This window comes from Vombatus ursinus, unplaced genomic scaffold, assembly GCF_900497805.2.
Source record: "Vombatus ursinus unplaced genomic scaffold, bare-nosed wombat genome assembly UNPS02000582.1, whole genome shotgun sequence".
Lineage (NCBI taxonomy): Eukaryota > Metazoa > Chordata > Mammalia > Diprotodontia > Vombatidae > Vombatus > Vombatus ursinus.
The window spans coordinates 26,590,320-26,614,680 of record NW_020940360.1 but is presented as its reverse complement, the minus strand read 5'-3'; the positions used below and the strand labels follow the sequence as shown (position 1 = coordinate 26,614,680).

Genomic DNA, 24,361 nt, shown 5'->3' with positions numbered 1-24,361 from the left:
TTAAAGTAACTTGCCCACAGCTAGTAAATATCTTAGGCTGGATTTGAACTCAGATCTTCCTGACTCCAGGCCCCAGTAGGCTATCCAATGTGCTGCCCAGCTCTAGAGGCAACAGCAAGACAGTACAAGTGGTACCCTAGTATATGCAATGAGAAGAAGGCCTCCAGTATGTCAGGTAGTTATCTTTGGAGGATTTATTGGAAACTATATACAAGAATTCTACAGAAGAGGTTTGCATTTTGCTTTATGTACCATATCACGAACTTCAATAGTATTTCAAAGAATCTGTGCTTGAATAAATCTGGGCACTCTGAACAATTGTGATTCAGCTGGATCACAAGCCACGCATGCCCTCTCATTTTGTCCAGGCTCATGTCCTTGTCCTTCAGCACATCCTCTACAGAGAGACCTCCCAGCATACTCAGGACTTTGCTCTACATTTCTTGACATTGCATGGATACTGGTCAGTATTCCATCAGTTGCTCTTATTCCATTAGTATTCCATCCTTGCTCTCACCTCGTGAGTGACCCACCTCCTTTCCCATCAAACATCTCTTTGATTTATGATGATATTTTATTCCACTGGTTTTGCAAAATTCTCTGTTGGGGCAGCTAGGTGGCGCAGTAGATACAGCACCGGCCGTGAAGTCAGGAGGACCTGTATTCAAAATCCGACCTCAGACCAAACACTTGACACCTACTAACTGTGTGACCCTGGGCAAGTCACTTAACCCCAAATGCCTAAAAATAAAAATTTTAAAAATTAAAAAAAAAAATTCTCTGTTGATACCATATAGCTGCCTACTCATTTCCATCTTGGGTTTCTCTGTTTTCCTTTGGATGACCTTGACTTTAATTCTTTCAAGGACAAGTATTCTAGAACTTGCAGCTACATAATACTACTGGAGGAATTTTGTTAAAAAAAAAAAAAAAGCCTGGGACTTTCTTTCAGAAGTGAAACTTGGGTTCATTAAAAGCACTGTGCAATTTCCCAAAGGCAGTCTTATTCACTCTCCTCCTTTTGTTCAAAATTTACTCCATAACTACAACTAACCAAAAGCTAAGAACTACTGAAAAGAGGAAAAAGGCTCAATTTTTGGACTCCTTTTAATACAAGGGTTAATAGTGATTTTCACAGCTATGACTTGCTAATCCAGGTTACCTATTTCAAAATATTCAAACATGCCAGGTCACAAATGTCAGCCATTTTATGTGGCACACCAGAAAACAAGCAATAAAACTGCCTTCTCTAAAATCCTATTTACAAGTCAGATGGTACTTTTTTTTTGGTATATTCACATTTCATTATCTTAGTATTTTCTCTTCAGGTCACATGCTGCATCATGTGAATATTGGGCTAAAGGTCAAACAGTGTGTCCATCAGATTCCTTCTGTTACACTGGAAGCAGCTATACAGCCCATTACACGTACTGTACTCCGAGTAAGGCTGAACATCTGCCCTGACTTCAAGTGGAATGATCAGGTAAAACCAAAAAAACACACAGCCACTATATTTAGGAAGAAAATTGTATTTAACTGTTATAAGATGCTTTGAAAAAATATTGATCACATTTACTTAATAGCAATGCTAATAATAGCAGTGCTAATGTAAGATGGGATATTAACATAGAAGGCTCAATGAGAACTTTCCAGCTTCTGGGAAAGTTGACTTTTCAGCTATTTAACAATATACCGTAGACATCAGGAAATCAGAAGGGAAGGTTTGTAACCAATCTAGGCTGTGGTCAGTCTGGCTGATCTATTTCATAGTCACAGACTACAAGACTTTTACAAAACCAGTGTGAATTGGCTTAGGAATTTTAACTTTCTGGGGTACAGTTCATGTGTCACAGATTTGATTTTGGACCTTATCTGAGTAGATTTTAGAAGGAATCTTTGTAATGTCCTAGATCTCCTCTAATCCATTTTCCTCATGATGGCACCAGACACATAGAATTTACCTAGGATTCAGAGGCTCAGAAAGCCATTGAAAGGGAAATAAAGGACGCAGAAGGGCTTTTTCTTTTCTCTTCCTTTGGTCATGCCATATTTTTACAATTACTACACATTGCTTTTATTTACATGGCCTATGCACTGTTATGAAACTTAAATAGTCCCTTTAAGTCCCTGATTGCATGTTTCATGTTTTTGCTCCTCATTCATTGCTTCAGGTCACCCAGTTCTGCTTCAAACCTGTAGGTAATTTTTGTGCTTTTTTAAATGATTCTGGTTCTCATTTTTTAAGATTGTAATAATTACAGATTATTGGATTAAGTCTGGCTTAAGTACCAATTTTTTAATAATCATCTATTGTAGCGGAAAATGATGCTTTTTAATCTAGCAACAAAAATGTTCAGTTATTTTCTTAAACAAGACATCTCATTGTTTTTATAGAATACCATACAGATTACAAGGAGAGAGAGAGAGAGAGAGAGAGAGAGAGAGAGTGCACATTTTCTTTTGGTTTTTCTTTAGTATATTAAGTGTAACAAAACTCTAGGTACCATTTTTAAATTTGTTGCCACTTTTTTTTCTGAACTGGAAAACCTGTTTCCTAATCCTATATGGATATTCTAGAAAAACAAAAACTGATTCAAATATGTAAGATAATAGCAGGTCTGTATTTAATATGAATTATTTAAAAATAGCAATACTCTCAAACTTTGCATTTGAAGAATCCAAGAACTTTAATCTTAATCTAGTTTGGCCATTAATTTGGGCTCAGAAAATTGCTTAACCTTTTTGTACTTTGGTTTACTCATCTATAAATACATGTAAAATTATATTAATTCTGTCCCTGAGTTCATGTGAAAAACTCATAATAAAAATAATTTATAAACTTTCTGCAAATATAAAATGCTAAATAAATACCAACTTAGATCACATTAATCTCCACCAGCACCATCACCTCCCCCCACCCCTTTCTGCACGTAAATTCCACTGAGCTTGAAATTAAAAACGGTAAGCTATAACCTGCTTATATAAATTGCTATCATATAGTTTTTATTGTGCACAGAGGTGTCGTCATTTTAATTGTATCTTGACCCCACATCCAAAATTACTTTTAGTCATATTTTGTCAGATACTAGCCTAAATGTCTTACTTTGTCACTTTGAACAAGTCACTTAGATCAGTGGTGTCAAACTGAAATAGAAACAGGTACTGCTAAACTAACTAGGTTGCACAGTGGATAAAGTACCAGACCTGAGTTCAAATCCTGCTTCAGATACTTAGTACTTATGTGACCCTGGGCAAATCACTTCACCCAGTTTGCCTCCATTTCCTCATCTGTAAAATGAGCTGGAGAGGGAAATGGCAAACCACTCTAGTGTCTTTGCCAAGAAAACCCCAAATTGGGTCATGAAGAGTCACACATAACTGAAAATGACTGAACAATAATACCAGCTATCAAACCGTACATAAAGATCTCTGCCAGCCACATATGAACTTAAAAAATCACATATTAACATTATCTGTGTTCAATTTTTGTTTGTTTGTTTGTTTGCTTTTTGCTTGGCAGTGGGGTTAAGTGACTTGCCCAGGGTCACACAGCTAGTAAGTGTCGAGTGTCTGAGGCTGGACTTGAACTCTGGTCCTCCTGACTCAAAGGATGGTGCTACCACCCTAGCTGCCCCTGTTCACTTGTTTTTTTAATTTATTTTGTCAAATATTTTCCAATTACATGTTCATCTGGTTCAGGTTACACTTGGGAGTGTTGCTAACACAGGCTGTGGGCCACATGTTTGATACCTCTGATCTTGATCAATGATCTCCAGAATGGGAACCCTGGCATTTGAGATTCTTCAGTCAAACTATGTAAAGATGTGTTTAATTCCCACCTTGCCTGCCGTAACCTGTCGTGGGAATTGTTACGAACATAGCCTCTCCTATTATGACCCAGCATTTCCCCAGTCTGACCACTCCCTGCATCCTTCCCTCAGTGCGGTTATGACTGAACCAATTGAGTGCCCACTTTAGCATTTGCCACAGGCATCATTGGGAAAATCCACCTCTCCCCCCATACTAATTTCCTTACCCCACATCAAGGGTTCAGTTCTAGTAGCTCCTTATTAACTCTGAGATCAAATTAAAAACTTCTGCATTTTGCATTTTAAATCTTTAAACAACCTGGCTCCAAACTACTTTCTAGCCTTATAATATAGGCCTCCCTTCTTTACTCTAGAGGAGAGGTTCCCAAACTTATTTGGTCTACTGCCCCCTTTAAAAAAAAAATTGCTTAGTGCCCCCCTGGAAATCTACTTTCTTTAACCCTTTAAAGTTGTTTTTTTTTTTAAATTTCCATCATTTCAAAAAAATATAAAATATATTTTTTAAAAATGACACATCTTACATTTACTAATTTATTATAAATTTGTAGGGTTTTTCCTGCATTTAAATTTTGATGATGCGATATACTATCATATTGTAAACAAGTCATTAAACGCACATATTCCTGCCAATGCATACTGGACTTCCTGACAACGCAGGGCACGCTCTCCTGCCAACACTTGCTTGTTAAGACCTATCGATGGACTTGACCACTGATTGGTTATAACTTGCATTTTTTGTGTTTATTTGGAAAATATTATAATCACTATGACTTTAAGTCTGTTACACAACAGATGGAACATGTACAAATGGTTTTTCAAATTTTCTTATCTTCTCTTCTTTCCTTATGCTTCCACTGTCCCCTTATATTTATTCAATGCCCCCCAGTTGCACCTGACACTACTACCTCTCCCCTGGATCATTACAGTGCCCTCCAGGGGGTGGTATCGCTCACTTTGGGAACCTCTGGTAGTGTTTTTCTTTCTTTCCTCTAGACTCATACAAAAACACAACTAAAAACACAAACGTAAATGGGAAATTAATATATGACACCATCAGAAGCAGAACCATATAAAGAAAGGAATGGATTTATATTAAAAACTTTCTGCTGAGTTGAAACTAGAGACAATTTACTGTTACTTATTTTTATACTATGTGCAGTGAATGTATATCTATATCCTGAAAAACATGATTCCTACTGAAAAATTCAAAATGATTACAACCTATTATTTGATTATTATGTATCTTTTATTTGAAAAAAATTATCTTTTAAAAAAAAGAAATTTATCTCTTTGGCTAGCTACATTGATAAAATTAAAAGAATAATTTATTGCTAGCAAAATTTAAGTCCAAAACATTCTCTGGGTCTTGTACAGGGATATGGACTCCTTGAGGGCAGGCGCTGTCTTTTGCCTTTTTTTTTTTTTTTTTTTTTGGCATCCTCAACACTTAGGTGCTTGGCACATAGTAAGGGCTTAGCAGATGTTTATCGACTAACTATTAATTATATTTAATAAGAACAAAAGGATTTTTGCACCATTTATAAATAAAAAAGGTTTTTTTAAAATGTTTATTTGATCTTTATCTTACTAGTTTTTCCATTTCTATTTTTGTGTTTGCTTCTTTATACATCAATACAGTAGTGTGTGTGTGTGTGTGTGTGTGTGTGTGTGTGTGTGTGTGTAAAATTTGTAAGTAAATATACATATCTTGGAGGTGTGTGCTCAAAAAAATTTGGACATCACTAATCTAGATTTTAAAAACTTAAAGCATTTTTAATGGTCAGTGTGATATCTAAATTTAATGGGATTTTTTCCTCCCTTCTTTCACTTTACCTTGCAAGTAAGAAACCTTTCCTGTCTACATATACCATAACTATAATATATTTTGTATAGTAATCTTTTTTTTCTCTAGGTGCATGGTACAGTTGGAGAACCGTGGTGGATTTGGGTAGAAGATCCCACAAATGATCATATTTATCATTCTGAGTATTTTCTCATTCAAAAAAAGCAGGTAAATATATAGAGCCATTTGCATGTTAGGCGCTTAAGAAATGTTTGTTCAAATAAATTTTATAGACTAGCATAGGAAAAGAGAACATGTGCTTGATAAAAATCACATTTTCTGTTTTTATGCTTTTTCTCCTCACTTTTACTGTAAGTTGGAATTTAAAGTGATATCCTTACTTGGCTAACAAAAAATCATGGTTGAGTGATACAAATATTTTTGTTGTGATGTTTCTTCTAGTCAGTTCAGAAAGTCAGAATGAGGTCTATATAATTTTATTGTGATCGACCAACTGAAAATAGATTCATACATTTTGGAGATTGGGAGGGCCTTAGAGATTATCCATTCTAATCCCCCATTTTACAGATTAGAAATTTGAAGTGAAAAAAGTGATTTATTTTTTGATGGTATCTATATGCATTGTTAAGATAAACTTTACTTTGTTTTATTAGGAATTCTCAGGAAAGAACTTTCTGCAGGTTCCAGCAATACTGAACCTCAATAGAGTATAACCTGCTACTTTTAAGATCCTGGAAAATCCAAACTCATAATTGACTTTCTCTTATGTTAGGTCATTGCAAAAGAATCTCAGTTGCTGGTATTTACAATCCCTATTTTTGAACCTTTGCCTTCTCAATACTACATTCGGGCTGTTTCTGACAGATGGTTAGGAGCAGAGGCTGTATGTATCATCAACTTTCAACATTTAATTCTGCCGGAGAGACATCCTCCTCATACAGGTAACATCACCAGGAATTTGAATTACTAGTTTCCCAAAGCTATTACTTTAATTAATTCTGTTTGTATGTAAATTTGAAAACCAGTGTGTAGTTGTATTTTAAAAATATCCTTTTCCCATATCACTTTCACATCTAAAAACCTGTATTTGTTTATAATTTATAGAACTTAAAAATAGTTACTTGAATTGGTGGTCACAAAATATTTTTTATTTCTGATGTACAAAAATCTTTCATTATTGTAAATCTGAGATCTTGTCTACCCTGAAGAATCCTTGATCTCATGGAACCTACTGAATGAATGAATGAATGAATGAATGAATGAATGAATGAATGAATGTATGAATGAATTAGTGTCTTATTAAGTGCTTACTCTCTGCCAAGCACTATGTTGAGGGTGGGAGATAGAAACAAGGCTAAACGGTCTTAAGGAGACTCACCCTAATAAAAGAAAGTTCAGTTTCAGTTGAGATGCCAAGGCCTAGAAATCCTAAATATGATCAGAGGAGGAAATGGAAAGTCTCAGATCCTTCAGTTAAGTCATTAAGTGACATGACAGTGCCCCAGGTGCAATGGGGGAGAGGTGTCTGAGGGCTTTCTGTCAGAGGCAAGGCAGATGGGAAGGCCTGACACTCTTTCATCTCTGCAGAGGGAATAGAGTTGATAACTTCACTCTTCTTCAGACCAGGTGATCAGTTAAGCAAGGATGGGCTCTGCTAGCCCTAATAGGGCTGGTCAGGTGTTTCTACTCCTGGCAATGAGTATAATGAAACACACCATTTGGAGTTAACTGACCCTAATAGAGGTAAATGAGGTGATATCTGCCCTTCTGATTATTAGTGAATGGGAACAATTCCTGTGGTTGTTAGTATGCATCTTATTAATCTTCAGCATGCTAAATAAATATTTTTACATGAATGCTAATTCAGAATATGTGCAATATCAAATTTTTTTGTTGTTATTTCTCAGCATCTGCTTATCTTTCCACTGCCAGCTTGTTTGTTTTTTCCCTTCATATATATGGTCTGTGACATTGAATAGGACTTGAAGTCAGGAAAGCTGGGTTCAAATAGCACCTGAGACACTTGCTAGGTGGGAGTCCCTGGGCAAATCTCTTAACCTTTCTGAGCCTCAGTTTTCTCTTCTGAAAAATGAAGTAATTGAACTCAGTGACCGCTAAGGTCCCTTCCAGCTTGAACTTCCTGAAATATCCTTGCATAAGTTGTAACTAATGTTAGATATTTTCCTTCTAATTTTTTTAGTAGTCATCTTTTACTTTGCAGATTTCCTTTATGCTTCTGTACTGAAAGGAGGGGAGAAGGAGATAAATACTGTGGAACCCATTTTAAAAAAAATACACATTCAAGTACAGTACATGTCAATCCATATCCTGCCTTACCTTACCCTCAACAACCCTATTAGTCGCCAGACTCTTGCTTAAGTCTGTACCTCCCTGACTCCCTCCTCCCCTCAAAAAAACAATAAATGTAATAATAATAATAATAATAATAATCTATTCTGTTGCCTGGTAAAGCCCATATAGCCCTATAGCCCTATTTACCCAGAAAATTGATTACAGAATTCTAGTTAAAGGAAACAAACATTATCACTTGGTTAGTAATAGATGCTCAATATTTAATGTAAATTTTTTATTTGCCTACCATCTTATTTGCACTTATGTATATATGTGTATATACATAAGTAGGATATATATATATATATCCTACTGGGCACAAATCTGGCAAACCATTTTTTCTGAAGTTGGGCCACTTTAACTTAATGGTGCCAGTAATTATATAGAATATATTATGAATAGGTTTAAGCCTGTGATAGAAATATACAAAATGTTAATAAAAGTCTCTTAAAATTTTATCTTAAACTTTATTTTTTTCTTTCTTTGTTTTGTTTTTTGAGACTGGATTTCCCTCTTTCATCATGCCTGGAAGTACAGTGGCCAATTACAAGCCTTATCACAATACTGAATAGCACAGAAGTTTTGACCTCTGTTTTTCCAGCCTGGCCAAGTTCACCCCACCTGAGGCAGCCTGGCATGCCAAACTTACTGTAGACACCTAATCAGTCAGGTTTAGTTCTGCTGCTGCATAAAACTCCCAGAACCAAGTGAGCCACCAGCCTCAGCCTCACCAGCTATAGCTAATAAAGACTTTCACCAATGTGCCTGATTATCTTAGACTTTCTAAAAATTTAATCATACCACCTAAAATTTTAAAGAAACTCTTACCATGACACCACATAAGACATCTAATTTTAAAATGTGCTTTCAATATCCTGTTATCCATGATAATAAAGGCAATAATATTATAGATATTCCTATATCATTTTTGTTGGAGGAGTACATTTTAAATTTGTGAGTATTCTCTAGGTTATGAAGCCCTAAAGTGAAGACCCAATCCAATAGCATTTCTTAAATTCACTGTTTTGTTTTACTGCTCAATTTCTCTTAACATTGTACCAAAATCGAAATGAAAAGTATTACTTTTTTTTTAATGTTTCTGCGTAGTTACTTAAGTATTTTACTTGAAAGCCCCTTCCTAGTCATTTTGCTTCATTGTAATTTTCTCAACTTCCTGAAATTAAGGACTGCCCCAATAGCAAACTTCAGGTTTCCATAGATAGCCCTTTTCAGCTTCTCCCAAGTTTTAGTACCTTTCCAAAATGTGTACAAATAAGAAATTGTTATAGATCAAACACATTACAATGGCATTTTGGATAATGGGATAATACTTTAGTTTCCAAAATGCTTATATTAAGGGTTATAGGGTAAAGGTGTCTCTAGATTTTTACATGTGTTGCCTTCTTTTTTTTTGTATTATTTCGTTGTACAGTCTTTGTATATTTGATTATCATAATAAAAAAGGTAATAGAGAAATATTTCTGAAAATAATATAATCCATGATAGAAGAATTTATATTTAGTAAATATGTATTTTATATTTTATGTTAATATGGGAAATGCAATTTTCTGGCATTATGGAAAATAAATGTGTTGGTACATTAAGTCTTTTGATTAGTAGAAGGTTATTTATGTCATATGGGCTTAACAAACTCTCCCAGGCTTGGTTTAAAAAAAAAACAAAACTGATAGTTTTTTCCAAGCTGAAAAGCCTTGAGGGCATACCAGTCCAAGTTGGTCCAAGGACCAACCTAACTATGGGCACAGTGGCTTAATACCAAAAGTTTGGTCTCCACAGGATGAATTTTTAGAAATAATGACCCATGGGGGAGGGGAAACCTTTAGAACTCTGCAGAAAACAATGCAATCTATGATGGCTCAGAAGGCACTCTGGTTCTTGTACTACCTTATATTCATTCTGAATATCACAAGCCTGTTGAGTATCTACTCTATAGAAGAGTACTAAGTCATAGAGATACAATTAATGGCAAAGAATAAAAATAGTGCTACGTTTGCCAGTCAATACTCTAGTTTCAAAAAAAATGTGTTTATTATACTGTATTTTATTATAAGAAAAAGTAAACTAACAATTCAAAATATTGACCTTTAGGAAGATGTCAGAATTTAGAGACCAACTGGTAGTTTTTTCTTAGGTTTTATTTTCATGAGATGCCAGTCATTTTCCCAGCATAGAATAATACTCTCAAAAATTTTCTATTCTTTTCTTCCCTCTAGTAGTTGATAACTCATTTTTAATCAAATAATTTCTATTTTTGTATTTACTTTTCCCTACTTTGATGACTGTTTATCTTATTTCAGAGTTACTGGATCTGCAGCCATTACCTGTCACAGCTTTGGGATGCCGAAAATATGAATCCCTATACAACTTCACTCACTTCAATCCTGTGCAGACACAGATATTTCACACGCTCTATCACACAGACTGTAATGTACTACTTGGAGCACCCACTGGCTCAGGAAAGACTGTAGCTGCTGAATTAGCCATCTTTAGAATCTTTAACAAGTATCCCTCATCAAAGGTTTGTTAAAAAGTACCAAGTAGATTTCTTTTTGCTTAATCAAAGAATAGAGAAATAAATTTCCAAAACTTAATTTGAGAAGGTCATTGAGTATTTTCTGATCTCCAAATGTACAAGAGAATTAGAAGCTGATTTCTTGAGGGATTAAGCAAACAATGTTATTACCAAAAGTATATTTCAAAACTTAAGTGCTTTCTTGACCTCAGAGACTAGATATGACTCCAGTTCCTTCTTTTCCAATTCAGTTCATTGGAGGGCTTCTTCCTCTAGGCATTTTAACATTTGAGGAGTACCTGTTCAATCTGTAATTCCTCAGAATGTCTATGTGTTAAACCTCATTCTGACTACTTGGATGGCCTACCTCTTTTTCCAGTCTTGCATTTAGTAAATCATATCTTATGATCAACTTTTTACACTAGAATCATCATTGGTAGTATTCTGTAGCATAAATCTGTTCGTTGCCACGTTCCATAGTTTGTAACTAGTTACTATAATTTGGACATTATTTATGTTAAAGCATAGTTTCTTATGTCAGGAATTAGTTTAGGATCTTTGAAAGTGCTATGCATTTCCCAATACAATCCAGAATCCAGACCAATATCTTCCTCCTGTACAATTCTGAACTAATTTCATTATTCATCTGTGGGGCTTCTCCACAGCTGATGTTCTCAATGGACTACCGATCCAAGTAATAGTCTGCACAGTGAACATTCTTCATCCATTTAGTTTTTCCCATATGTATTGTCAGACCAATCTCTTTTGAATAGTAGTGAATCTCCTTGAGGAGCCCTTGGAGGATTAAGCGGACTTAATTCATTCAACACTAAATCTTAAGAAAAAAGGATCCTTTGAAAGATCTCATAATTTCTAAGGACTTTAATACTGGCTAGTTCCATTGGAGAGCATGTATTTCCCTATTTTATGCCTCACTTACTGATAATCATATGGTCATTCAGGTTATCTTTTCCATTGCAAATGATGTATGGGTCTTTATTTACTGATGCCTGATCAGCATTTTTTAAAAATGTAAAAATACCAGCCACAATTTCTTCTGGTCATTTGATATCTTCTGCTCTTTTATATATCTTGAAAATTAATCCCTTAATTCTTTCAAAATTGTATTACTCTCAGCATAGATTCCTTCTGTATTTACTTTGTATGATCAAGTTTCTTTACCCAGTTCTATTTTCTAAGTGCCTTTTCCTCTTCTTTAATCCATCTTCTACTAAAATATTAAAGTGCAAATGTGGTAGATTTACTATTATCAGTAGTAAAAATAGATTACTGTAGAAATGTTGGTAGATCCACTCCATTTTTTTTTTAACCTACTTGTTATATTCGTTCCCATTTCATCTAAATATGCTTATGGTGATCTGACTTTGTTGGTTTCACACCAAGCTTTAGGTAGACTAGCTTAACCCTTAAGAGATCTTTACTGTTTTATGAGGAAATTCTGTTTCCACCATCTTCTTTCATAAAAATTTTGCAAATGAGCTTATTTTCTAAACTATTGTTGCCTTTAATTTTCATACTGCTTTTCTTGAAAGATAAGGGTTGCTAGCCAAGTAGGGTTGTAAGTCCCTTTGAAATAATGATTCTTTTTGCCTTGCGATATACTATAAAACTAACTACCAATTCCTTTGTTTCTCTTATCCTTCCATTAACCTGCAAGTTCATATTGCCATTCACGTATCTTTTGATTTCATCCATGATGAAGATGATAATAATCACTTTGTTCACTTCTTCCAAAAATACCAATCACTCTCCAAGCATTTATTAAGTGCCTGCCTTGTGGCAGCTACTTTTCTAGGTCCTGGGATACAGAGACAAAAAAGAAAACAGGTCACCTTCTCAAGGAATTTACATTCTACAGGGGGAGACAATCATATACATTATTTAGATATGTAAGTATATACAAAATAATAATACACCATTGTTGGTTATTGGAGCAATGTTGTTGGCTTATTGGAACAAGAACTTAACATTTAAAGTGAGATTTATAGATGATCTAAACACTGAGATTAATGTTATCCTTTAACCTCTTTTCTATTACTATACTACTGTCACTAAAAAAACTAGACAGGACCACAAAGGACTTGAGAGTCCTTTTCTTTGTTTCATGATTTGCCTTTGCCAAGAAATTCATCACTTAATGGCACACTCACTGGTAAAGAGTATGTCCATACTTAGGCCTTTCCTCAGAAAGGCCTTCCTCAGAAAATTAAAACTTTTCCAACTTTGAAGAATTTGTCATACATTGTTCACTGTCGGCCTAGTCTTTGAAAACTGGTCATTTCCTTGCTACAATGATGCTTTGGAGTAGAACTTTTTTTTGAGGTGACAAAAACATATAAATAGATATTCTTCTTTAAATTTAAATAACTTTTAGTTTTTAAGCTCACTTTTTTCCTTTGATTTGAATTTAACTTATTAGTAAAAGAAAAAATCTCTTAAGTTGTTCAACCAAAATGTGTCCCAGCTTATAGGTATATTGATCTGTGTTATATGGAATATGACATAAAGGACCACCTTATTAGTATTTGGTCGCAGAAAAAACTACAGTAAACCTTGGATTGATATGGATGAATCTTCAGATAGTTCTTCCAAGCGCATATTCCACATTCCCAACTTGTATAAGCACTGCACAGGAAATTCAGTATTATGTCAAAGGCATTTTGTGATAGAGGAAACTTCATCACTAACAGCAAATTTTAGCACTATTACCAGTTCTGTGCTGTGTAAAAGAAATGAAGAGGGAGTTAGTAGCATCCTGTGCATCTACTTATGTTTGCATTACGAATCATGAATCTTAGATTACAAAGTATTGCTTTGGTTCCCAACCTTCTTCAAAAATTTGAAACACTTTAGAATTCAAACTGAGACTGTATCACTTTACATTTGAACGTTGAGAAAATGCCTCCCTCTGTTCTCATCTCTGCCTCTTAGCTTCCCTGATTTGCTTCAGGTCTCAGCTAAAGTCACACCTACTACAAGAAGTCTTTCCTGGTCTCCTGAATCTTAGTGCCTTCCCTTTGAGATTATTCCCACTTTATTCCTGTTTGTACATAGTTATTTGCTTCTTGTCTCCTAGACTATGAATTCCTTGAGAGCAGGGACTGCATTATATTTTATCTTTGTATCCCCAGTGCTTAGCACTTGATACATATAAGATGTTTAATAAATGCTCATTGACTGACTAGAAAAGAAGTGGTGGTAGTAGTAATAGCAGTAGCAGTATTAGTAGTAGTAGTAACTAACATTATTTTCTTTATTAAAAATATCCAAAGAAGGTATCTTAAGTGAAGCATTTAATTTCTAGAAAATATTTATTTGTTTAAAGATAGAATTTTTTTATATCTTGACTATCTTAAAATCATTCTCATTTGATGTAATTTGAGTACTTTATTGACTATCATTGTAGTTGAGGCGCATTTATATTCCTGAACAGGAAAGATACGTTCTAAACCATTTTATGGAGATTTTTGAGTTTAATTAGATGTACATGAGAGTCTTTGTGTTTTGTTCAGGCTGTGTACATTGCACCCCTGAAAGCTCTAGTACGTGAAAGAATGGAAGATTGGAAAGTCAGAATAGAAGAAAAACTTGGCAAAAGGTAAGTCATGCATTTACCTCAAGATACATGTTTTTAATGGTATAAGAAATAGAACAAATGAAAGAGTTTAGAGAAAGAACATTTTCAGGATTATTTTAAGAATTTGAATGTATTTAAATACTATTTTAAATGATCGGTATTCTAATTTATTAAGAAAAAATGGTAGTAACACATACTCCCCAAAAAAGAAAAATGATAAGAAAATCTATTCCAAAATACATTATATACCCTGTTATACTAAAACAAAGGAAAAATATTTGTGCTTTATCTCTTGTATTTTCTCTCCTCTCCTGTTAAATAAAGTGAGAAAGGGATTGAATAATACCAAAGTGGCAACGTGATGTGGAGATTTATCACAGGGTCCTAGTTGTAGAAAGATAAGGAAAAAGTTTACTAATTAGTGTCAGAGGAGCTAGCAGTCTTTGATTGCACTGGGGAGGAGATGAGGATGATAGTCAGGGCATAGGAAGCTTGATGAGGAGATGGATCAGGAAGTGACTAGAGCTTTGGAGAGATATTAGTGATATAAAGAGCTCCAGTAGTTAACTTCTGAAGAAGTGATATTAAAACCCATAGGAGCTAATGAGGTCATTAAGTATAAAGAGGCAAGAGAGAAGTACCAGAAAAGAACTTTGGGGAAATCATCAGCTATTACAGGACATGGTATGGAAAATGATCCAGTAAATTAGACAGAAAAGGAATAGTTAAACAGGAGAAGCAAGAGAGTAATTTGAAAAACAAAAACAAAAAAAACAAAACAAAACTAGAGAGATGAAGGCATCCAGAACAATGTCAAATGCTGCAAAGAATTCAAGAATGATGAGGATTGAGAAAAGACCTACAGATAATGGTAATTAAGAAATCTTGGGTAACTTTGGAGAAAAAAGTTTCAGTTAAATGATAAGGTCAGAAACCAGATTTCAAAAGACTAGAAATTGAATGAGAGGAGAAAAGGTGGAAGCAGCATGTTTAAGAGTTTGGCTATGGAACAGAGGAGAAATATAAGACCAGGAGGAAATGTTAGGATAAACTTAGGCATGTCCCAAGTCTTCCCAGGGGAAGAAATCAGTAGATAGAGATTGAAAATTGCTAATTGTAGGAGTAATCTGATGGAGGAGATTGAAGAGTCAGGATCAAGGCATGGCCTTGATGGAAAGACCACTTTTTCATCTCAGTAGAATTAAAAATAAGATTAGGGCTAATGATGTCAAAGAGTTTGGGGATGTATGAAAGAAGAAAGGCCTTTCCAAAAGGAATAGCCTCTTATTTTCTCAGTATAGTATGAGATGAGATCCTCTGCTGAGACGGTAGGGAAGAAGTGCAGGGAGAGTAGAGTGGGAGGCTCAAGGACAAAAAAAAAGGTTTGAAATAGCCACTAGTGAATATCATAGAGAAACAGGGAAGAATAAAAGGATTATCCTAGGATCCTTCCATTTAGTTGTAATATCTTTTTCTATTCTGGTTTTGATTGATATTTAATATTAAATATCAAGATTAATACGATTCTGTTCCTTTTGTGAATCACTGAATAAGTAGACCACATTTAGAGTAACAACATTTAGGTTAATGTTTATAAATAGTCTAAAAACTGTAGTTCTTTGTGTAATTCTTTATACTTTTCTCCTCTTCAGTCTCTGAAATACTCTAGTACTGTAATTGCAGAAACCAAAGTGGACCACACAGGGCCACATATTTTTCTTGGTTTCCTGAGGGGCCATAATCAAAAGATTCTTCTCTAAGTGGACATCCTTTTTAGTTTCAGCGTTGCCATTCTTCATCGGTCCTTGAGAAATAGATACAATCTGTGTCAGAGACCTTGACAACATGGTAGAACCTGCCAAAACTTTCACATTACTGTTATAGCCTTTGACAGCCCAACGTCAACTGTGTGGCACAGTGAGGCATCTGAATATGCCTTTGTAGAGGGCATTTAGTAAACATTTAATGGAAACCCAGAATTTTAGATTTGGAAAGAATCTTAGTTGACATCTATAGATTACGGATACCTTTTCTAAAATGTGACATCTAAAATATTGTCAGACCAAGGCAGAGTACAAGGAGACTATCTTCTCTCTAGTCCTGGGCATTTTGTATCTATTAAGACAACCTGAGATTACTTTAGCTTTTTGAGGTGCAATATCACAATTTACTCAGTAAGCATTTTTAAGCACCTACTGTGTGCAGGCACTGCACTAAGTGCTGAGGATATAAAGGCAAAAGATAGTTCCTGCTCTCAGAGACATCATAATCTTGTAGGGGAGACAACATACAAACAAGATATATACAGAATAAATTGGAGATAATCAAATATGGAAAGCACTAGCATTAAGAGGGATGGAGAAAGGCTTGAAGGTAGGATTTTAAAGGAGATTAGGAGGAAGCCAGGAAAGCCAGGAGGCAGAGATGATGAGGGAGAGAATTCTAGGACTGGTAACAAAGAGCCAGTGAAAATGGCTGGGTTCTGAATATAGAGTGTCTTGTTCTAAAAACAATAAGGAGGCCAGTGTCACTGGATCACAGAGTACATGTGGTGTTAAGGTATATGAGGTGTTATGAAAACTGGGAAAATAGGAGAGTGCCAGGTTATAAAATGCTGTAAAAGTCAAACAGTGGAATATATATTTGATCCTGGAGGAATTAGAAAATTACTGGAGTTGATTGAATTACAGGGGTGGGGATGGAGAACAGTAGGGAGAACATAGACTTGTGCTTTAGGAAAATAGATTTGACAACTGAGTGAAGGGCAAGAGATTTGAGACAAGTCTAACCTGGAGGCATTGAAGTGATGATGGCCTTTGTGAAGGTGGTGGCATTGTCAGAGAAGAGAAGATGATGTATATGAGAGTATCAGAAAAGTCAAATCAATAGGACTGGAAAATGATTGGATATGAGGGATGAGAAGGAGTTGAGGGTGACACCTAGGTTGCAAGTCTGGGTGAGTAGGAGGACAGTGATACTCTTGACAGAATGACACTTATGTTCTATGTCTGGTAGATTGGGAGTGTGGTGGTTCCATAGACAGTGAGGGAATTTAGGAAGAGGGAAGGATTTTAAGGGAAAGTTAATGAGTTTGGTTTGGGGATATGTTGTGCTTATGATGTCTAGAGGGCATCCAGTTCAAGATGTCCAATAAGCAATTAGAGATGTAAGATGGAAGTCAGGAGAGAGGTTAAGATTCAGTCAGTAGATTTGAATCATTAGCATAATTGTTGGACATGTATAACCTATATCAAATTGCTCACTAACTCAGGGGGGAAGGGGTTGAGAAACAGAAAGAGAAAAATTTGGAACTCAAAAAAATTTTTTAAATGAATGTTAAAAATTGTCTTTACATGTAAATAGGGAAAAATAAAATATTTTTAAAAAGGAAATCATTAGCATAAATATAGAATCCAAGTGAAGAGATCACCAAGTGAAATAATGTAGAACGAGAAGAGTAAAGGCCCCAGGAGAGTGCCCTGGAGGACATCTATGGTTAATAGGTATAATCTTGATGAAGATCCAGTAAAGGGATCTGAGGAATAGTCATACCTATAGGAGGAGAACCAGTAGAGAGTAGTGGAACTGAAACCTAGAAAGAAGAAATTATCAAGAAGAAGAGGATGATCAACAGTGGCAATATTGCAGAAAAGTGAAGAAGGGATGAGGATCAAGAAAAAGCCATTAGATTTGCTAGTTAAGAGACCATTGGTTACTTTGGAGATAGCAGTTTCAGTTAATTGAATGATGAGCTTGGAAGCCAGACTGCAAAAGAGTTGAGAGTGGTAGGAAAGGTAGTGGAGACACATATTGTAAGTGCCCTTCTAAAGGAGTTTAGGAAGAATAAAAAAAAGAGGAAGATGAGATAGAGAGTGATAGCAAGGCTAAAAGGATCAAATAAGGGTTTTTTAAGGATGGGGGTGATATGGGCATGTATTGTAGGCAGTAGGGAAGGAACCATTTTAGAGTGAGAGATTAGAGATTAGTGAGAATGAGGATTATAGAGGGGGCAATCTGCTAGAGAAGACTTGAGGGCTTAGGATCACTTCTTCTTGTTAGAGGGGTTTGCCTTGGCAAGGACAAGAGCCACCTTTTCGTGTGAGAAATAGTGGAAGAAGGCATCTGAGTTATGGGAGATGAATGAGGAGGGGACAAAAGGGAACTCTTGGAGAATCACCTCAATTTTTTTCAATAAAATTAGAGAGCCTCAGCAAGGGCCCAGTTGTGTTTGTATATCATAAATTTGTAGTGGATTAGCATGGTTTCATGATTTTCTATAGCTTTATTCAGTAGCATGTGAATAGGAGTGAAGGCAGCAGATGATAGGAGTGATCTAAGGCTAAGGACTCATAAGGCAAGATCTTTTATAGGATAAAGGGATAAGGAACTGGAAAAAGGATGATGGTGTAGAATTAAACTCTGACATTTCTCATTTTATCTAAAGTTGTGTACACAAATTTGACTTGATGTAAAGAATTCTGAAAGAAATCCACATTCCAAAAAAAAGCAAACTATGTTAATTTTTCTGTACAACAGCTTGCCACTCCACAGCCTCCCACTCCTACACCCCTACCAGAAAAAAAGAAAAAAGCTAAAAACTAAAAATACTAAAAAAAAATCCTCCAAGTGAAACCATAGAGAACAGACAGGTGGAGAGACCACCACTGGAGCACTAAAAGAGGCAACCTTTGCTCTATTCTGCCTAGTCATATCTCTGTCTCCCATCCATCCTTACTTGAATACTGGGTGTCTGTCCCTGGCCCCCATATGTCTGCCTCCCATGTGTTCTTCCTTTCCATTCCAGCCAGGTCCCTGTGTGCCTGGCCCCTCTATGTTACTCGTCCTGCTTGCTTCTGTGAAAATGCAGTAAACCACACTAATCCCATCTTGGGTCTCAGTTCTGGATCTAGCTCAGTTCCCTTTCTGTTAAATTATGGGTCTAGTTCAATTTCTGTCTTGTGGGAAAACTTATTAAATTATGGGAATAGTGAGAAAACTTTATTGCTTTGTTTGAACCTAGCCCTGCGTGACTGGGAAGTTAGACCACCACTACCTGTTGTTTAGAGACCCTTAACTAAGGACCTAGATTATGCTGACCAGAGATCCAGTCAAATCTAAAGAATGATACAATCATACATCTCAAGCAACCCATATGTCTTACCTGAAAATTGGTCCCATACTGATCAATCAATTACTGTTTTCTTGTTCCTTTGAATACAGACCCTTGAAGAGTGGGGCACCTCTTTTTTCTGATTTTAGGGAATTATACCTGTTTGATCTTCCCCCTCCCAACTCAGAAAGCCCCTAATCTTTCCTGTAGTTAGAAATCAGATTACCTAATCTTGTATCCTGGTTTATTTCCTGTTGATTGTTTTCTTTTAATGCATAAAAATCTGTCTTTCCCTGTATCTGGGGTCTAGTGCCAAGCTGAGGAAGCCTGATCCCAATTCATTAAGGAGTTGGCATGTGTTGTTTAATAAATCAATATACTCAGAAGCACAAACCTTTGTTTCTTCAGTTATTTCAGATTTCACTTGTCATACCTCTCTGTCTCTAGCCCCTACATATCCTTGAACTGTGTGCTAGTCCCCTCCATTCATGGGCATGTGACCCCTTCCTCCCTCCCACATAGAGGTTTGTAGGGAAGTCCACTTACATGAATTGAGGACTGTCTGTAGTTCACCAAAGAGTCAAGATGGTACAGCTTCCAACAGGTGGCAGCAGGAGCAGCGATGATAGCTGAAGTAGCAGCAGCTCCAATCAGCCCGTGCCAGGGGTCCTCTACTTTAGGCACTGAAGCAGTTCTGGCTGTGGGAACCACCGCACTGCAGAAGGGCAGAGCCAGAAGGCGCTTCTTGAGGAGCCGGAGAGACATCTGCAGAATGGTCCACTTATGTTAAGCAACAACCAGTAATATTTGTGTGTAATGGCAAGATCAGGGATATGAGCCTATCTGTGTGTTAGTGAAGGAGGAGTAGGTCATGGAAAATAAGTAAGTGAAGAACTAAAAGGTTAGGTGTTTGAAGTAGTATTAGTATATATGTTGAAGTCCCCTAGTATGAGGGTAGAGGTTGGAGAGAGGAGAAAGATGTGAGCCTGACACCGAACTCACTGAGGAAAAAATAGTGCCCTGCAGGTCAGTAGACACCAGCTACCAAGAAAAATTGGATGGTAGATGTGGATTGAGTGAACCATAAATGAGTAGAGTTTACTGAGTGTTGGTGGTAGAGGCTGAGCTTGGAAGTAGCAATGAGGAGTAAGAAGTAATTCAACTCCTCCTTCTTGACCATTGAATCAAGGGAAATGAGTGAAAATACAACTAGCAATAGAAAAGTATATGAGAGATCTTCCCTAAACTACCAGTATAATAACTCTGTCAAAGACAGAAACAAGGCTGCTCTGGCATGACCTGTTCTTGCTGAGTCAGTGCTGGCTTTTTTATGATCACTGTTTCCTTTTCTAGATGCTTCTTAGCCATCTCTTTAATAATATGTACTAAACTATGGGCAAAAATGAAATTCAAACTCACTGATCTTTGGTTTGCTATCGTCTTTTTTTGAAAATTTGGGACATTTGTCCTCCTTCAACATCTCTCTCCTTTTCTCATCTTTCAAATATCACTCAGCAATCACATTCAATAGTTGTCAGTACTTGAAGATACAGTTCAGATAAGCCTGTTAAATTTAATTCATTAGAAACAGCTGGGTGTTCTTTTGCTTTCTTAGTGATTTAGGGTATCAAATCCCTAATAATCTTCTGTTTTCTTCTTTCTAGTCCATGGCAGAGAAAACAAAAGCAGAATATCAATGGTGTAGCTTTCCGTGTTCTCTCTTTTTCAGGTATCACCATCCCATCCAGTCCAAACAGTAGTTCTGTCTCTTCTTTGGGCTTCTTTTCCCTGACATTACTTGAAAACATAAAAGCATTGTTGTTGTCCTTAACTTTCTTCACTAACCTTAGCTCATTATGAATGTTAGCACCCCACACTATTCCTTATTTAAAATCTAATGTAATTTTAAAAAAAGTTAGCAAAAATCTATTTTCCCCTTCCACTCACCACCATTGAAAAGAAGGGGAAAAACTTTATTAAAATATGCGTAGTCAAGCAAAACAAATTCACACATTGCCCGTGTCCAAAAAGTATATGCTTCATTCTGTATCCTTCATATATCGCCTTTCTGTGAATATGAATATCACTTTCTATTCCATGAATAGCATTCTGATGCCTTGGAATCATGGTTAGTCTTTGCATTGATCAGAGATTCTCAAGTCTTTCAAAGTTGTCTGTTTTTACAGTGTCGTTGTAGTAGTTGTTCTGTAAATCCTGGTGATGCTCCCTTCGTCTGCAAAATTTTTATTTCCCTTTTTTGTTGATTTTGCCAATCTGATAGATGTGAAATAAAGCCTTAGAGTTTATTTAATTTGCGTTTTCCTAATTATTAGTTATTTAGTACTTAAATAGGAAGCAGGCTGGGAAGGGAGGAAGGGACTAGATTATGAAAACCTATAAATGCCAAACAGAGACCTGAGGGTTTTAGGGAGCTACTGGAACATATGGAGAAAGAGGAGGGGATTTCGTCAGATCTTCTCCAGAAAAAAAAAATCACCTAGGTAGCTGAATGGAGAACAGATTGGAGCAGGGAGAAAGTTAGGGCAGGTAAACCAGTTATAAGACTTTTGCTTCAGTCCAGATGAAAGATGATCAGTGCCTAAACTAGGATTAAGATTGTATGAATAGAGATAAGGAGATTTATACAACATATTGTGAAGATAGAAAAGACAAGATTTGGTAATGCATTGAATGTGTGGTAAAAGTTTGGCATCTGGGATATCAGTCTGGAGGACTGGAAGAATGGCAATGCCCTCAACAGTAATAAGCTAGTTTAAAAGAAGAGAGGATTGGGAGGGAGTGTTTGTGAAGATAAGGAGCTCTGTTTTAGACTTTATGACTCTTAATAGACCTACTAGAAAATTCTTTTTCTACAAGTTAGTGTTTTTAGGTAGTGGGAGATGTGTGACCAGCTCAGCAAGGAAGCTTCTGAGGATCATTTGCATAAAGATGATCGTTGAATCAATGGAAGCTGATGAGGTAACCAAGTGAGATAGTATTGAGTAAGAAAAGGAGGCATAGGACCAGGTTTGGGGGGATACTTATAGTTAGTGGGCATGCCACTTCAGCAGTGATAAAATGCCACTTGTACCCATGAGGTTTCTCGTCCCAGACTTTGTAATGTTTGGCAATGCTTTGTAGTTTATTTCTCATGGCATCATTTGTGTCCATTTGTTGCACCAGAATTGGGTAATCTGACAATCCATTTTAACAAGTCCATGGAGGTTTTGTGTCACATTTTGGAAACATGTCAAGAAGACAGCAGACCTCTCAGCTGATACTATGTCAGCAAAAAATTCTTCCAAAAAACAAAAACAGCAGGAAACCACAGATCACTCTTCTTCTGTTCTTACTCTAACCCTTACTGGAGGTTCTCTCATTCAATAGCACCTGTCAGTCAACTTTAAGATTCCTTGAAGGTCAAGCAGCTGCTTCTTCCTTATGTCATCCAGCACTCCTCTTAAGGAAGAACTTATTTTTGGCTGTTATCTAGAAGTGTTCAATGGTCCTCCTTTTGTGTGACATTATTTCACCCTTCAGCTTATTAACTTCTCAGAATTTACCTCTGCCTCTTTGAATCCTTTCTTTTTTTGTTTTCATGCCAAAGCTCTTCTCTATGTTTAAGGAACACTTCATTTTCACAGATAATCTGGAGTGTAAAAAGGCATTTCTTCTGCTCCTTTACCTTCTCTTCCAGGAGAAAAAGAAGCCTCACTCAACCTAGATATCAGTCATATGACCATAGCAAATACACAAATATTGCGCTCATTGCAGAATTCCTTGTATTCTGCAAACTTAATGGAAATGAGATCCACAGTTCTTGCCTTTCTTGTTAGGATCTCTTTTATAAAATAGCCATGGTAAACTGCTTTTGAAATATTAAAACTATAACAACTCATTAACAGCCTCTTGAGCATTTCTTTAGCATCTCTTAACATCTTAATCGGCAAATTCCAACTTTCTTTTCCTTCTTTTACTGAAATTTCACTTGTCTTCTAATTTATTTTACATGCTTTGTCCAGTTATTTTGTCCTTGAAGTCTTTCTTCTATTTGTCTTTCTCTTCCTTTCTCTCTTTGCTTGAGTCCTTCTTTTGCCACTGTGTCTTGTGCTTTTCACTTTCTCCTCCAAGTCCTCTTTGATCTTTCTCCTATTTTAGATTGAGGCCTTTTCTTTTAGGTGTAGCTCTTCTCAGGTCTTTTTCCTTGACTCTCCTTTTCCCACCCCACTCCCATTAAATTGAGTCCTTTACCTTAAAGCTTTAAACTTTTCCAGTCCTCCCACATATCTCTTCCACAGATTTAATTTCGAGCCTTTAAACTCAACTTTATAATTCCTTATCACAGTTTTTATGCCCTTAGCTCCTTTTCCTTCTCCTGTCCTTTCTTCAACACAGTCTTGTCTTCAGGAAGACTAAAGTAACTTTTTTGTTAAATTGTATTGTATTCCAGTGTAACCTGTGATGATCTATTATGCATTGGGCAGTTGAGAAAAGCAAGGGAAGCAAACCTGACACATTTAAGAACAACCCTTTGATTTTATTGAAACATATTTTGTTTTGTTTGCATAAGGAAAATTTATTATATCAATTAAAAATAGCTTCCAAAATAAATTCTGTAATGGGAACTTCTGTTGATTGTGAGGTGGCAGTTGTGAGGTGACTTTTTAGCTGCTGTAATTAGCCTTATGACAGAGGCAAAGTATTGATTGTGAATAGAGGATAGAGCAGAAACTTACAGTTTGCCAGCACACAACAAAAAGAATAATCTGCAGAGTCTTCTTATGTAATCTTATGGCAAATGAAGCCTTCTACAGAAAGTTAAATGATCCAGTTTAGTCAGAGGAAGCTTATCATATACAAAAACAATGGTCATATAGCAAGGTTTATAGATGCATGGATGGATCATCCAATTTATAGAATGGATTCTACAGGACCACAAATAGCTAACTAGTAGACTGAAAACCTTGAGCCAATGATCCATATAGTTACTCAAGAAAAAATGGAAAATGAGAATAAGCTAATCAACTCATTACTGTCAGGCAATAACATATGTTATGTAATATTTTAAAGGTCTGGTATAAGTTCAGTTCTATGGTATGGATGGGCAAAAAATAAATTCTACTCAGGAAAATAA

At 36.0% G+C, this 24,361-nt stretch overlaps 1 protein-coding gene across 2 annotated transcripts in view; it reads left to right on the top strand.

The window, feature by feature from the left end:
* Nucleotides 1-24,361, top strand: part of ASCC3 (activating signal cointegrator 1 complex subunit 3) — a 366,855-nt gene that overhangs the window by 214,290 nt on the left and 128,204 nt on the right. For both annotated transcript variants that reach the window (XM_027855178.1, XM_027855187.1), the window contains exons 22-26: nt 1,329-1,483; nt 5,743-5,841; nt 6,407-6,575; nt 10,305-10,525; nt 14,053-14,138. In XM_027855178.1, the coding sequence (XP_027710979.1) occupies nt 1,329-1,483; nt 5,743-5,841; nt 6,407-6,575; nt 10,305-10,525; nt 14,053-14,138 (730 nt within the window). The remainder of the gene's footprint in view (nt 1-1,328; nt 1,484-5,742; nt 5,842-6,406; nt 6,576-10,304; nt 10,526-14,052; nt 14,139-24,361) is intronic.